General features: G+C 34.8%; 1 protein-coding gene across 1 annotated transcript; it reads right to left on the bottom strand.

Moving 5' to 3' along the window:
- Positions 1 to 567: 567 nt before the first annotated feature.
- On the bottom strand, positions 568 to 2,824 carry LOC149566320 (36.4 kDa proline-rich protein-like). Its single transcript, XM_089817379.1, has 2 exons — positions 2,282 to 2,824; positions 568 to 873 (listed from the first exon to the last, which is right to left on the bottom strand). Exon 1 carries the CDS (start codon positions 2,774 to 2,776, stop codon positions 2,285 to 2,287), a length of 492 nt encoding a protein of 163 aa, XP_089673505.1. The 5' UTR covers positions 2,777 to 2,824; the 3' UTR covers positions 568 to 873; positions 2,282 to 2,284.
- Between the last annotated feature and the right edge of the window lie 15,007 nt (positions 2,825 to 17,831).

Below are 17,831 nucleotides of genomic sequence, written 5' to 3'. Positions count from 1 at the left end.
GTGAGAATACAAACAGCAAAGAGGTGTCACTATACAGTAATGATGGGATGTCAGAAGCTAGAGACCAGCCAGTTACCACATGGAATTTGACAAGAAGGTAATGAAGGAATCTAAGAGACCACATTGAATTCGACAAGAAGCTATCATCGATTTTTACTGCTCTTTATGCCATTTGTCTTGTGTAAACAATGGTTAACTGAGGAAGAAACAGACAATGGCTGTCAAGCCTTCTAAATTTGTCCAAATCCACGGAGACAACTTATACTGGTTCTGCACTCACATGGGATTTCTTGTTTTGTGAAGGACAGGGAGTACAATGAGTTGGATTTGGATTGAAGGCACTCAAGTTTGGTACAGATCAAAATGATAAATAGACAAAAGTGCTTTTTAACATTTTGTCTTTTGTTTTAGCTTAGTTGATGTATTCCAGCTGGATGATACCATCATCTGGGGTCTTATTCAATCAATTTAATTTATTGGAAAAGTAAATTTGAGTGGATTTTATGCAACTCTTAATAGTCAAATGTTCTAGAATGTTCAAGGATCAACTCAAAATATCATAACAAATTGATGCAAACCAATACAATATATTGCGATTTGAAAAAGAAAACAGTAGAGAAGGCATTACATCCACAAAATGTGGATTTAAATCCCATTAGAAAGCATTTTAAAACAAGTCCCACAATGTTAAAGGAGTAACTGGCGTTGGACAATGACACCTTACATCTTATTTGAAGAAGTGAAGATGAACGAATACTACACCAATGTTAGCTATTTAATCATCTGAAAACCTGAGATGGTGGTAAACAATGAAATGAGAGAAGATGAAACAAGCGCACACACACAAACCGAGATGTTTCTGTCCCAGCTCACCTGAAAAACGAAAAAAAATATTGGATCAGTCATAGCTTATACACTTCTTACAGTCAGTACTTTAAAAACCCAATTCGTGGTAAAACATCTTTGATAAATATTTATCATAGTTTACATGAAAAACTATAATATTAATCAGTCCCAGTTAATGACAATTGAAAAATAATAATGTTCTAATTTATCTTCTAACAAATTATTCACAAATCAGAGATAAAGGAAAGACAATTGTGTGTGGAAAATTTAAAAAAACGTACAGTTGATTCTACAAATAATCATTTGAATACTATATGAACTGTGGAAGCGTGTGTCAAATAACCAATAATTATTTATCAACAACGGATACAAGACATTCAAATGATTGCTTTTAGAGCTCAACGTATATTTGAAAAATTAAAATAAAATTTACATACAGTAAAAAGACAATCTTGTAAATACTAAGATACCAATGTAGTAAGTTAAAATAAAAATAATTTATCAACCATACTACTTCCTGTGAAAACCAATATGCCATTTCGTGACTTTTCTAAACATTAAACATTAAATATACAAGAAGAAATATTCTTCTTAGAACATCTCAAACAAAAGATCTTTATTAATGTATTGTGTCTCTAAGCTCTATTCTACATGAAACAAAAGTTGCACCGCTGATAATCTTCTTAAAGCATCTCAAACAAGTGATCTTTTAATTCATATACTGCATCTCTAGGTTCTAGACTTAATAGTACACAATGTTGACTCCATCAGATTAAGAAACTTGTCCTCTATGTTAGAATTTAACTTATACCAGTAATGCAGTACACTACACTTCCTACACTGATTTGTAATGAGATCTTTTAAGAGGCAGAATTTGCCTCTACACATCTCATGATGAGTAACTTTTCCAATTAAACTAATAATAAATAGAAAGCAATGGCATTTTTACTTACAAGCAAGGCTAAAAATATTAGGAGAAAACACTTGTATTGTTGGGTACGGATGAAAATTAATTCATTAGTTTATGAGAATTTTCAGTGACTGATAATAAACTAATTACAATTTGTTTAGAAGTCTTACATACATCTAAAGACTTTGAGAAACTTATCTTGAAAAACTGAACATTAGAAAGGAAAGAAAACAGAAACAAAAAATTAAGAAACTAATAGCATAAAACTATGGAAGTGGGAGGAATTATACTAATTATCCCAATAATCCAGTCAATAGAATGCACCAAGGCGCAAGTTACTCTTATACACCGTAACATTTACAAATTGATACACCCTAAGAACTAAATAGCTGCTTTCTAATAATAAACAATTGTTTCCAAATAGGAAACAATTAATCAATCTTAATTCCCAATTGCACTCACTGTACCATGTTTCAAGGCTCACTCACTATTTGCACATAGAAAATTATGGATAGTCATTCTTACCATCTACATAGTTGGGCAGGTGAAGCCAGGGGGAGGGTTAACTCCACAGATGGCAAGGAGCTCCAAGGCCAAAGGAATAGCTATGTTGAGATTGAGAAGCTTGAGCTTGATGGTAGTGCAAAGGCACAATGCTGCTTCAATCTCCAGGACGCCCTGCAACACAGGGCAGCACTTGTTGACTGAAGGGTCCCCTAGACCAAGGTGCACCAACCCTCCCAAGATATCAGCACATGCACCCAACTTAAGGGCATCAAGGGGGCATGTACCAGAAGTAGGGGGAGTTGCAGGAGTTGTAGGAGGCACCATGGGAGTTGTAGGAGTTGTAGGAGGCACCATGGGAGTTGTAGGAGCCTTGGGAGGAGACATGACCGGTATAGTAGGAGGAGGCTTAAGAGCAGGAGGACAGTAATTACAAGCCATGACTGGTGCCATGGAGCATAACTCCACCATAACAATAAAAGAAACAGCTACAATCTTGCAGTGACCCATCTTCATGATGAGCTACAATGTACTCTAGAGTCTACACAATACAATACTGTGAATGATTAATGGTTAGGACTTTTCATGACTTATATAGAGCTATGGAGATGCCTTGTGAGCAAGTGAAGTCAAACTCTAAATTAAGGAGGGGCATATGCATAGCTGGACAACAACATGCTTGCAGGGAGGGTTTACTCTTTTGAGACAATAGATATGTTTAGCATTTACTCTCTCCAATTTCCCATTGAGTGGTTGTCAAAGAAAGTTCCAAGGTTTATTTGGAAGTTTATATTAAGTTTGGCATGTGAGTGTTGCAGTCCCATGTGAGTGTACCATTCAGAGCTCCACAACGAAAGTTCATTGTGTGGTTTATACTAGTCCTTTGTGAACTGGCACAGGATATAGTGTTTTTTTTCCATGACATAGAGAGCCCATTTTATTTGATTTCAGAAGTCAGAAGGTGGGATATTTTTTAATTTGGATTCACATTTAAAAATCAATTGGACACGTATTGTATCAGCAAATTGTAGATATACACATTAAATCACAAGATTAGTTTAATAACAAAAAAATACAAACCAAAGGCCGAAGAGATTGCTTTACAATTATCATAGTGGGAATATGAGCTGACACTATGGGGTTGGAGTGTCATAGGAATGTGGAGTGGAGAGTCAATTTAATTATGTTCAGGCATATCTCATTTAATTACAAATATCTATCTATCTTTAGAAAAGTCTCATTTCCAAAACAGAGATAGATATCACTGTGTCTATTTTCTATTAGATTTCTTTTATATAGAGAAATATCTTAGATATTAGTGTTAAGTAAAAAAACTTCAGGCTGGTGTGGTGATTGTAGATCTGTAGTGTATAATATATTATTTATAATATATTATGTAACATATATTGTAGGCAATTCGTTATATATAATTTTTATGATATCTTTAATACTACATTTAATCAATAGATTAGTAATTTCTAATTACATTGTCTTAACTGTTTTTAGATTGCCTAGTGTTTTTTTAAGTTTATCATCATTTAATTTTTTATTTTCTTTCTTTTTCCATCTTATTTTTATTTTTATCTTTTTGATTTACATATTTCTTTAATTTCCTTGTTTTTGCATGCTTAATTTTCTTCTTCTATACTATTTTACTCTTTCATTTTATTTGTACTTTTCTTTCTGCATATGGTTTCTTGTGCTCTCTCCCTCTTTCCTTCAACATCTATTTATTCTGTGTCTGTAACTCCACATCCTTTATGATTCTTTGGCTCCTTTTAACCTCATGATAGATCTGAAACATTAATGCTAAAAATCATCCACAATCAAATCTAGAAGCCATCCTCTTTAACTAATAGATTGTTCAAATAATAAATATAAAATAATTCAAAAAAATATACATGCATACATAATCTCCAATTGAAAAATAAAGTTAATTTTGACCATTGCACGTATTATACAAATAATATTTTCAATCACATTATTTATCAAGAAATTTATTCTTAGGCTATATGTACAAAATTTAAGTGTATCATTTATGTATACATTTTAATATTTTAATATTCATACATACATACTCAAATTTGATATTGGATTTTTTTACATGTTGTTATTTTTAATTGAAAAAATAAATATACATGTGTGTATATATATACACACATATGCATATATGTATGCATGTGTATACACACATGTACATATAGACACACACACATGATAAACAATGTCAAAATATGTTTATTCCTTCTATTTGATATTAAAATCTTATGTTCATTCATTCTTATATAATTTTATATAAACATGAGTTATCATTTTATCTCACCGATCCCAAAATTAGTAGACCCTTTTTGTGCTCTCTTTCATGTCTTCCATTTCTTTGGTTTGTCCTTGCATGGAGAAATTTCATAATAGAAATGTCTCTTGTGTGTGCATTGATGCTTTGTTACAACCATTTCTCATGGTAAGGTATTTGCAATCATTTTACCATGGGGGTATATAGTTTGCTCCTTATTTTTATTATATTTTTTAGACACACAAAATAATTCAACATAATCTGTTATTTCAATGGATAATGAGACACTTCTTTTCTAATGACCATCTTTACAATATCACATGCAATCTGCATTATTTAGTGGATAGTAAAATTAATCCTTCTTTCATTTGGTCCTTAGATTGATTGTTTTCACTTGGTCCTTTGATCACAAGTGTTAGTACCATGCCATACATCTCATAAACCAACACCACATCCTATATAACATGCGTCAGTACCATGTCACACATCTCCAATTAAAACATCATATCCTACATCATAGAGCATCTCTATCATAGTCCATAAGCACATCACATCCTGCATTGCAAAGTGTCAGTAACATCATGCATTTCATAAAACATCCAAACATTACATCCTACATAAGAACACACCAGTCTATGTCATACATCTATCCACATGCATCTCATAAAGCATCCACATCAAAACGTCCCATAGGAAAATACTCAGTACATCCATATCCCACCCCAAAGAATGCATATATATATATATATATATATATATATATATATATCACACCCTCAAGAGAATAAAGAATACATCCCCCATCCCTGAAAGAATACCAAAGTCCATCATAGTCCAAATCCAATGTCCACATAGTACAAATATCCATACAAATATATCAGGTTTGTGCCTGCAAAAATACATCCAAAATTCTATACAAAATGCAACATATCATTGCTCCTCCTCATCCTCATCCATCACATCCTTGCCATGAGGTTCATAAGGGTTCCTCTCTACCCCTAGTGGTGGTGCTACTATTGGTGACAACCTCATTTGTCCTCCTCTAGTACCTAAGCTCTTTGCGTTATCCCTCCTTCCACCTATCCCCATGCTTGTCCTGTGGCTCTGCCCTATTTTCTATGACCCACTAGTCCTCTGAGAGCCCTTAGTGCTCCATCCACTCTCTCCCCCTCCCTAAATGCTTGTATGTGTGTTAGTTGTACCTAACTATGTCAGCTATCTATAGTGCTCTATCTAATTTGTTGGTACCGCTGCATGATATCTCCCATGGTAGAAACTTTCTCTCTCTCAAAGTTCCTCCATGTCCCCCTTAGCTACCTCATCTCCTCCAATCCCCCCCTACCACCATTTGTGCACTCAACATAGCATCCTCCACCACCAGCCTATCCTTCTCTTCCTGGACTGTGTCCATCCTCCCTTGCAATCTCTATCTCTCTAAGACCATCACCTCCAACCTCCCCTCTAACCATCTAGACTCCATCCATAGTGTCCCCAACTCTAACTCTACTCTATCTACCTATCCCTGCACCACATCACGCTTATGCTAAAATTGGTCTCACTCTACTCGGAGCTAATCTCTCTTCTATTGTGTATCTTGCAATAGATAGCTAGTAGCCTCATGTCCCTGTTGTAGGGACACACACCTTCCTACTAGTCCATCATCCTCTCTCCTTGAGGATGATTCCCCTCCACCTCCTCCTCCACCCATGGGCCCTTATGGCCCCTATCCACCCTCCTCTTGTGGCCTCACCTTTGGATGTGAGCTCTCCTCCTCCTACCTACCCTCTTCTGTATCTAGTAGCGGCATAGCCTCCTCCTATCTTGCCTCTACCCTAATCCTCTACCTCCACCTCAATGGAACCTCGTCTTGTACCATCACCTCCACTTGTTACCTTAGCCCCCTTGCCACAAATCTCCCATTCCTTGCCACTTGGGCAATCTCTCTTGCTACTACTACTGGTCTCATTACCTGGGTCTGACTTACTGACTTAGGATGCTCAAACCAATCTCTATACTCTTGGGTAGAGCCTGCATTTGCTACACCACCAAACCAATCCCTGTCTTGTGGCACTAAGTCTCACCATGCCTATAGTAACCCCTCCCTCTCCAATGCTATCCCAAAGTTAGTCACTAACTCTCTCATAACTTGCTAATACTAGTTTGGCTCCCCTAGGGAAACCTGTGGCCATCCAAATTGCCTCAGGGCCTGATCTAGTCAATACTGCTCTACAATGTATTCTCTACACCCAAAAATGAAACATGGAAAAATGGCATATGGTAGATATTGTCTCTCCTTTGCCCACAACCCAAGACCCATATATGACTTCCATATGCTAGGCTAAATCTCATCAATCTGGACTTGCTAGTAATCAACCTCCTCTATGTGGTGATAGGTAAGTGGATCACCACAGTTATATACCATAGGCTCCTCTACCTCCCTATCTCTCCACTAAATCAACCTAAATGCTACAATATGCTCCTAGGTCGACACCTGTAGTAATGTTAGAAAGCCCACACTCCATCCCTAGTGCCTTGAACCCTAGTATACTATTTGATGCAGGTCTTGATATAGCCTGGCTAACATTAGTGAGCCCCATGCAGTAGGGACTCCATAATCCATGATCTGAATGATCATCAGTACCAATGCCAACGTCAATCCTATATTACCAATATTTGGGGCAATATACCTTACACCAACCCACACACATAAAAATATATCCTTTGATCCACTGCCACCCTATCCAAATGCCATCTAGTGAAAACTGGCCTCTCCAGATGTAGAATTGAACCCCATGCCCCACCAATCACTGCACAACAATCTCTCCTATAATATCTCTGCTAGCCATCACTGGCATACCATGCATGGGTAACCAAAAAAATCCTATATGCATCCTCCAATGTGACTATCATCTCCTCTATTGGTAGATGAAATGTGCCAATCTCACTCTACTAGTGCTTGCATAGTACTATCACCATCACCATAAATGTATGTATATGTGGTAGTCTCACTAGGCAACCAAGTCCAATGGCGTCAATCCATGCCTAGTCCACTAGTGTGAACTGCTCCCTAGCCCATAATATGGAAGCATGTCACTCTCACACAAAAAATGCATCCAATGACCACTACATCTACAAAATAACATGATGTCAACTTTACTTTTCTCTTACCAAACACAACTTCCTAACTATGTTTTAATAAACCTCCCTTTTCCTAATCTAACAACATATCCACTTTTCCTTTCCCCATGAACCCTAATGCTAACCCACATTCCTGCTATCTAATTTATCAGCAAGATCACTCTTTAACCTTTCTTACTTCCACCCTAACTCTATCCAGAAATCTCATGTTCCTATTTACCCCCCACAGTCCCATAGCTCTCAACCCACATGAGAACACATCTTCCCTAGTTGCCCATCAATCAAAATTACCATGTTCTTGCATTGAATTATTTTCCAAAAACCCCCTTTTTGTGAGACTATTGTCCAACTAACAGGTTTGCATGTCTACTAGTGAGTTTTTTGTCCTGTGAAACTTGTGAAAAAAGTTCATATTCCTACAAAAGTTGTAAGCCAAATTTGTGATCTCGCAAAAATGGCTTCCAAAATACTTTTTATCCCACCCACTAGACATTTTTGTGTGATTGTGTACCCACAGATCCCTAGCGTGATCCTGTTGGACTGATGCCTACAAGAACACTATATCTTGATTGCAAGAATGCTCTAAAAGAAAATCTATAAAATATAAAGTTGAGCTTTTTGTGCCTACCAATTGATCTGGTTGTTGTTATGCTCGCAGTCATCATACGACATCCATCCAATGCTCTGGGTGTCCCTGCGTAGGCATTATGTTGTCCGAATCAGGGCTCCTAAAAATAATATCTTGACATCAATATGAGAGAAAATAACCCTTTCTAGCCCTTGTAGCCCCTATTATAGGCCTCTTATGGTGCCTTAATTTTCTCTATAGCCCCTCTAGCAACTCTCTTTTCCTTTAGCCTTGTTATTTTCACAATTTAATCACTATTTTAACACCTTTTTTGTTCCTTCTGCATCCTCCTACTCATATTGGCTTGTTGTAACTTTTCAAGAAATTGTTGAGTCTCATCTTCTATCCCTATTGCCTTCTTGACTGGGCATCACATAGTCCACTCTCTCCTCTTCTAATTGAGATTGGGGCAACCTTACTATTGTAAAAATATTCTTCTTCTTTGTGTTGTTTATATCTAAACTTCTTTGAAATAATATTGTCCCAATGTTATGTCAAAGAGGGGCAAAATATAGACACCTAAATCTAACTGCACCAATAGGTAATCTTATTTAGTCATCCTCTAGGAAATTATTGATTAAATATTCATATTTTATTAATTAATTGTCATCCCCTAGTTAGTTAATTAATTAATTTAATTAACTATAGTCCAATTGATAAAATCAAATGATAACCCAAAATTAGTTTATCAATTAAATCCCCATTCCTCTATTAAATTAAATAAATCATCCCAAACCCCTAAACCATCTCTAAACCCTATCATTACCCCTAATTGAACCCATTCAAACATAATAACCTCACTTAGCCAACTAACTAACACATCCCATCAAAGCTAAGTGATGCAGGAGCATCCTTAGTGTAAGAGCAATCTTGCATCACCCAAAAATATTTTCTTTTTAATTTTTTTTATTTTAATAAGGTCTAGTAGACAAGGTGGTTGCTATTAATGGGAACTTTCTATTTTTAGTAAGTTTTTCATATGAGCTCAGAACGTTCTCATTTTCTATATGAAGTTTCATTTTAGAGATATAAGCCTACCATAAAAATTTCATTGTTCTAGATTAAGCATCAGAGAAGTTATTGTAGATTTTCAATGGAAAAATTTGCAGAAAAATCTTCAGGCTCATCGTTGGAGACCCTAGAGTGCCTAGATGACATCCAGAAACTTGAATGAAGGGCACTTGCATGGTTTCGAGCATGTAGATTAGGAGCTGACATTTCCAAAAAGTGGTTATAATAGTCAATCAGAGAAATGGTTTGAGAGTTATGGCCTTCCGAAGTTGGGCTACCCAAAATATCAAAAATAATTGTCAAAGATGTATTTGGCTGACTCTATATGTATTGTTAGGGTTTGTTGGTGCTAGGTATTAAATTTGATTGTCTAGAAGCTTCCTATGTGACTTAGAATTGTCTATTTAAGAAAGACCTAAACATTGTTTAGAACAGCTCTGGGTGATTGTTCACAACTTGTCTTGGGAATTATTGTAGTGAAGGCGTCCATGTGGAATAGCATATTGTACTTGTGAATTATGCAATTCCCCATTTGTAGCACAAATAAGAAGTCCATATTTTGTTCTCACATTTGTTGTTTTTTTTTGTTTCTATTATGAGTTTATGGTTTTAAGGGGAGCACCCTTCATCAAGTGGTGAGGTAGTTTGCACTAGGGTTTCAGTAGAAGAGTTGTAGTTGTCACACTTGAGGGTTTCCTAGCCCTCCAAAGACAAATGCAAGCATTGGAAGAACAAATGCGCAGAGAAATAAATCTTTCCATAAGGGATGAAAGAAAGGATGAGGACGAAGTAGAAGAAAATGTTGAAGTAGAGGTAGTTCTAAATCTAGAGGAAGAGAGGCTTTTTAGGGCCATCTCCAAGATTAGAAAAAGACCTAAGTTTGAGGTTCTCACATTTTTAGGAAATCTCAACCTAGAGGAGCTGATCAATTGGATCAATGAACTGGAGGAGTACTTTGAGTATGAAGATATTCAGGATCTTGATAGGGTCAAGTTTGCGAAGGCAATTTACTAAAGGGACATGCAAAGATCTAGTGGTAGGAGGTTTAGTTAGAGTGAAATAGAAAGGGAAAGGAAAAAATCACTAGATGGGAATGGATGATAGGTAAATTGAACTAACAGTTCATTCTCGTGGATTGTGAGCTTGATCTATTGAAGAAAATGCAAGGGTTGAAGCAAGCGGGAAAATCTATTCAAGAGTATACTGAAGAGTTTTACTAAGTTCTCATTAGAACTAGCCATGTAGAAGCTAATAAGGAGAAAGTGGCACATTATCTTAATGGGTTAAGGCCAAGAATTTAGGATGAGTTGAGCCTAGTTCAAATGAACAGTATTGAGGAGGCATACCAATTTTCCCTAAGAGTTGAAGAAATATTGAACAAGAAGTTTGACAGCAAGAATAGTAGAAGAGGCCACCATGGTGGAAGATATGGTAGATGATCTTATGAAGGTCATAATGATGATCAAAAGAAAAAGGATGGGATTTAACATAGTAGTCAGAGCTAAAGGGAAAAAAATTCCAATCATTTCCATGATCAAAACAATAGAGATTAGAGAGGAAGAGGTAGAGGACAAGAATCTAGAAGAGGAGGCTTCCATGGAAAATGTTTTCACTACGAAAAAGAAGGACATAGAGCATTTTAATGTTCCCATTGCCAAGGAAGGATAGATCAAAGAATAGAAGGCTAGGATAGAGTTGCACATGTTGATGAAGATTCCATATCCTCACATTTTGAAGATGCTGAAAGAGGAGAAGTCCTAGTTAATAGAAGAGTCCTATTGAGTGGTGAGAATGAACTTGATCAAAGGAGTTTTTTTCACACAAGGTGTAGATGTGAATATAAGTGTTGTGATGTGATCATTGATGGTGGAAGTACTAACAATCTGGTGTCAGAAATGATGGTCGCCAAGTTGAAGCTGAAGAGATAGAAACACCTACATCCATATCATATTGCTTGGGATAAAGATGACCACAAGGTCATGGTCAATGACCAGTGCTTTGTGAAGTTCAAGATTAGAAGCTACCAGGATGAGGTACTATGTGATATCATACCTATGGACATATCTCATATGTTTTTGGGTAGGTCATGGCAGTTTGATAGGCATGTTGTACATTATGGGTGAGAAAATACCTACACTCTAACCAAGGATGGAGTGAAACATAAGTTGAAGCTGTTGAAGGAGAAAGAAGAAAATGTATGCAATTTTGCCAAAATATGTTTTGTTGATGGAAAAAAGTTTCTCAAAGGTATGAAGTGTGAGCATATGTGTTTTTCTATAATTCCAAAAGATAGTAAATAAGAAGTAGAGGAGGTCCTTGTAGAAGTTATAGATATGTTGGGAGAGTTTTATGATATTGTATTGGATAATGTATCTAATGGATTACCCTAAATGAGGAAGATCAGTCACCAGATTGGATTTGGTTCCAAGAGCCAATTTTCCAAACAAGGAAATGCATAGAATGACACTAGCAGAAAGTGAATAATTGAATAGATAGGTTCATGATTTGTTGGAGAAGGGGTTGATTCAAGAGAGTCTGAGTCCATGTGATATACCGGCCATATTAGCACCAAATAATAATGGGAAATAGAGGATGTATATAGATTCTCATGCTATCAACAAGATAACAATCAAGTACAGATTTCCAAATCCAAGGTGGATAATATTATGGACTGTCTAAGTGGAGCAGAGTATTTCAAAAAGATAGATCTAAAGAGTGTACACTATTGGATTTCCATTAGAGAAGGTGATGATTGGAAGATTACTTTCAAGACAAAAGAAGAATTGTACAAGTGGTTAGTCATTCCTTTTGGGCTAACCAATGCACCAAGCACTTTCATGAGACTCATGAATAAGGTACTGAAAGAGTTTATGGGTAAGTTTGTCAATGTTTACCTAGATGATATATTGATCTCTAGTAAGACATTATAGGAGCATTTGATTCATATTTGCAAGGTGTTTGATAAGTTGAGAGAAGAAAAGTTACTGATAAACCTAAAGAAGTGTAGTTTTGTAAAGAAAGAGTTGGTGTACCTAGGATTTTTAGTCTTAGAGGAAGGTTTGAAAATGGACACAAAGAAAGAGAAGGCTAGCCTTGAATGGCCTCCTCCAAGGAGTGCGATAGAGGCAAGATCCTTTCATGGACTGGCTAGTTTTTATAGAAAGTTCATAAGAGGTTTTAGCAGTATTTGTGGACCCTTGACTAAAACAATGAGAGGGGATAGGAAAGAATTCAAGTGGACTGAAGAAGTAGACAAGAGTTTTAATTTGTTCAAATAGAAGGTTACTAAGCATCCTATTTTAGCACTTCCTAATTTTAACAAGCTGTTTTAGGGTATGTGCAGGATCATGGTGTGTCAAAAAGTGGCGATGTGAAAAAAATAGAGTTTGAACACGTCTAAAAGAGCTTCAAAATCCGCTCTGACTTTTTCCCACCTATCCAGGTACCAAGCCTGGAAGGAAAGGCCGAGCCTTATAGGATATCTGATATTCATGGCATTATAATAATAATATAAAAACATTATATTATAACAGTATAATACATTATAATATAATATTATTAAATATAATATTAGTATAATAATAATAATTATACTATAATATAATAATAATATTATTATAATATTATAATCATATAATATTATACTATAATAATAATATTATATTATAATGTATTATATTATAATAATATAATATTTAATATTATAATATATTGTAATGTAATATAATATATATAATATAATATAATAATAATATTATATAATAATAATATAATATTTTATATTATAATATATATTAATGTAATATAATATATATAAAATATAATATAATATAATATTTCAAAGCTATATGTTATATATCTTATATATAAAATATAATGGGCGATTAGATATCTGATACTTGTGGCATTCCATTTTAAAAAAAGAATAGACCCACGGGCCCTTATTTCTCACATTTTGGGGGCTAGTATCGACGTGCAACCGAATATCAGTTATAAAATCAGATATCGGATATTGAGGTATGGTTTTTTTTTAAAACTAATTTTTAATCTAAATTCGATAGATTTTATCATGATTTTGTTTGTTTTAGTTGAATCTAGGGTTTTTTTGAAAAAAAATGTTAAAATTAAATTTTTAAAAAAATATATGTTACGTTTTGCAATTCAATAGGAATGGCTAATCAGAATGATGACATTGAGGCAGGGAATAATATTCCTTGTAACCCCCCACCAAACAATCTAGTACCCCCACAAAATCGTCCACCAAACGATCCTCTACCCCCTCAAAACCCTCCTCGAATTAAGGATTTGATAAATGAAAATCTCACTAAGTTGAGAGGTTTGCATAGAATATATAATAATGTACCCATATTGGCTCCTATGTTATCCACGTTAAACACCATAGTGGATAACATTGAAACCCTTACAAACCAACAAAATGCCGCTCTTCGTTGGCGTGATCAAATGCATGAGATGTTTGATGATGGTTTGGATTATGATGAGGTTGCGGCCCTCAACATAAGCAAAGACAATTTGGCCATCCTTTTTGCAAACCCAAAAATGAGTTTACGAATTGACCCAAAAAAATCCAAACTATAGATTAAATGGTGCACAAATGATGCCATACATGCAAACTGTTGGGATCGTTGGTGGATGGTCTTTGATATCCTTCCACATGGCAATTTAGACATACCATTTTATTTCCTTAGAAAATTATATGCTGAATTTGTGTTGAAACTTAAAGTGAACTATTGGAGCATGAATCCCAACATGGGCTTAGGACTAGGAGCTCCTTAGGATAGACCCTCTTCCTAGTAGAAGAAAGCTGGCACTTTTGGCCCCCCCACTAATATCTCCCCTCCTCCTCAAGTGCAACATCTAGATATTATGATAGAGGCTAGCTCTCAGACTATCAGAGCCACTCATAGGCTGAGTAGCCTAATGATATCTCAGGCTAGGTCAATCCTGCCTCCTCATGTTGATGATGTTGGTGCCAGTTCATCATCGGCTAGCTCATCACATGTTTGTGTGCCTCACACTTGCATTACGTGAAATAATATTTGCCTGGGTCCCATAGGTGATCTTCCTTAGTATCATTTTGTATTAGACAAGGATACACTAGACACACAAACAGAGGCTATAGACCCTGATGCGAGAGAGGAGGGGAATGCAGAGGCATGGACTCATTTGGTGTCGGTACATGTATATATATTTTTGTTATGACATATGTGATTTAAAGTTAATTTTTATAATAGAGTAATTTTAATTTTAAAGTCATATTGACTTTTATATGTATGTGATCTTCATTCACATTTAATTAATGACCGAGGAGGAGCTCAGACAGATTGATGATGCCATGCTCTCGTCCATTTCATTTGGCCTTGAGACATCTATGGTACATTATTTTGTGTTTGCATTTTTTTTTCTATTTGATATTGTAGCATATATGGTTGCTAATGTTTCTTTTATCTTGTAGGTAGCACCTGTCCTAGAGGGACAAAGTACGGAGGGTGAGCCAGCACACACTAACAAAGGAAAGGTAATTAGGTGCTTTCTATTTGATTAAATATTGATGCATTCTTGTAAAATGTTTGTGGTAATCCCATTTAATTACATTCTTTATTGTATATAGGGCATTGCTACTGGTGATGAGCCTGTACAAATTTTGCATCGTAGACCATTAGGGATTTCCATTTGCACTAAGAGCCCCATTGTATGTATAAGTATCATTTATTTTTTATTATCCTTATCTTCATAAATAAATTCAAAACTAATTTCTGTGATATTAACAATTACTATTTTGTATCTCATAGGAGACTCCTAGTGCATAGGAGGTTCGACGGGAGAGTTATGTAGATTTGATGACGCGACCACTGACTCTTGAGGAGGAGCCTACAATAGTAAGTTGTAGTTTGAATTCATGATTAAATATGTTATAAATTTAGCATGCTATGAATTATAATGTTATAGTTTAAATTGTAGATTCATCTGACAAAGGTATTTGAACATATACAACCCACAATCAGAGAGGTACCAGCATTGCCGAGGGCATACGAGAGGACTCCTGATTGGTGTAGGAGGTCGACGAGAGAGGTATTTATTATGAAATTTTGATAGTATTAATCTCCATTACAAAAAAAATCATTATGCATTTGAGTAATTCAATGTTAGATACGTAGAATCATATAAATTTAGTAGTCTAACTTTGGGTTTTCCTTTTTTGTTTATGTAGGAGGCATCTGATCCACCTAGTGTAGCGAAGAGGCTGCATTTTGATCATCCACCAGCACCCTAGGATAGTATAGTTGTCGTAGGATGCATCATGAGACATTTTTAGATGGCATATGCCACATTGTATATAGAAACATTGATGTTATACACCTTCTGATGACATGATCAGCCACATTTTGTATATGGATCTATGTATTTTGATATATATCTGAGTACTTTGTCTATAGAATCATGATCTTTGATATATATTTGTGTAAAATTTTGTCTATGGATACATGTATTTTGATATATATTTTTGTCATTTATGTGCACAATGATATACATATTAATTTAGTATCTAGCATTGTTCAATTTATCATGGATCATGTATCATGCCCTAAATTTTACTAGTAAAAACACAACAATTTTTTTTTGTAGCTTATGAAGTTGCATAAGAAATTACATATTGTAAAACAAGGTTATCATTGAATAGGAGTTCAAGACTCATGTGGATAGTGTCATCTGGTTGTAACATTTTAATCATAGGTGGTTTTCAAATAGATTGGATGATAGTCTAGTTCAAGTTAGCATCACGAGTCAAAAGAGCAAGTTCAAGATACAACACTCATAAATTAGTGAGGTAATTCATATCCTAACAAGCCTTTGATACTAATATTCTATTAAGGTCTGTCAATTGTATCATATGGACTAGGTCGTGATTCTAGCATGTAAGGGAAGGGGATCAGAATTACTTATTATCCTCATTACCAATGTACGCACATTCATTAATCATTATAATATATATTAATGTGAAAATTACTATATGGTGTGGAAGTGTAGTATATCTTAATTGATTAAACACACGTATCTGGAGAATTTAGATTTAGTACTCATCACATGAGCACCCTTAGTCAAATAAGAAAATGTACACTTATCTACCACACTATATCGGATCTAACCATTGGAAATTAGAAAAGATATGCCCCAAAGGTAGCTTCAAAGTCTACATGATGGAGAAGGGGCCACTTGTATTGATAGTATCCATCATTCAACACATACTATACACAACTTATGGAATAAACAATTTGTTTTATGTGCCAAATGTGTATCATGTGCTTGCATCCATATCTTACTGGTTACAAATCCTCTCGAAGATTGGACCAATACTGAGTCATTTTCTCCCTCTTTACTCTATTTAGTCATCCTTATGTATTCTATCAACATTGCTTCCTCACCAAACTAGCACTCACTACAGTTTCCTAAACACAAAAATTACTATTTCAATACATAAATTAAAATCACTCTAACAAAAGACAATTACTAACTATCTAGCTCATCAACTACTAATTAATCTAGCTACATTGCCATGCTTTTACATTTAATATTTTAATTACTATAATTACTACACTATTACATTTACTTTTTACATTATTACATCTAATTATTCACCATAAGCTTACTTTCTCACTATCAATATTATTATTATCAAAGCATGTTAAGATTCAAAGTAGTTTCATAGTATGAATTAGTAAGCACATAAAATGAGAAACTCTTAGTAAGTCTAAGGGCCAATTCAAAGTACTTAACTCAACAATAATTCACGATCAACATTTAAACACATCCTACTACATCATCGTATTGAGTGTGTCAATTTAAATTTGTTAGATGAATTTTTTATGGAAGGATTAGGTGCAAACATATAAATAATGTTTTTATATAACATATCTTGTCATTCTGACATATATGTATTCATCATTTCATGCAACTAACATAGTAAAATGTGGTGTACATGAATCATATTATCATTAATTAAATGAGCTGATGAACTACCTCTAATGACATGCCTATTGACCCTTATTACATACTAGCTAACTAATGCTTTATTCCTACACTACATTTTCAAATTGGTATATATATTCTATCGACTTTGATATTCTACTAATATCTTCAATCGAATCCACAACATTCATTATCTAACTAACATTACCTCAAGCCAAATATAAAATTCACTTGACATTAAATCCAACATCTACACAGGTTTTTCATGCATTCAATTCTATCTAGTAACTCTTATCTATCAACGTGCTTTATTGACTAGATAAAACTAGATTTGAGTTATTATTTTAATCCACCATCCATCCTTATCCTTGATTCTCCAATCCCATCATCCCGACAAATTACTTTATATTAACCCTATTATATCTACATCCAACTATCCTAATTTACAATCTTAACACTAATTTAATTAAACCCTTCATACTTAACATCATGTTCAATTATATATGCATTCTCAT

This window comes from Cupressus sempervirens, chromosome 3, assembly GCF_028749045.1.
Source record: "Cupressus sempervirens isolate cs-2001-9-10 chromosome 3, ASM2874904v1, whole genome shotgun sequence".
NCBI classification, from domain to species: Eukaryota; Viridiplantae; Streptophyta; class Pinopsida; order Cupressales; family Cupressaceae; genus Cupressus; species Cupressus sempervirens.
This window is presented reverse-complemented; position numbering and strand designations above follow the sequence as displayed.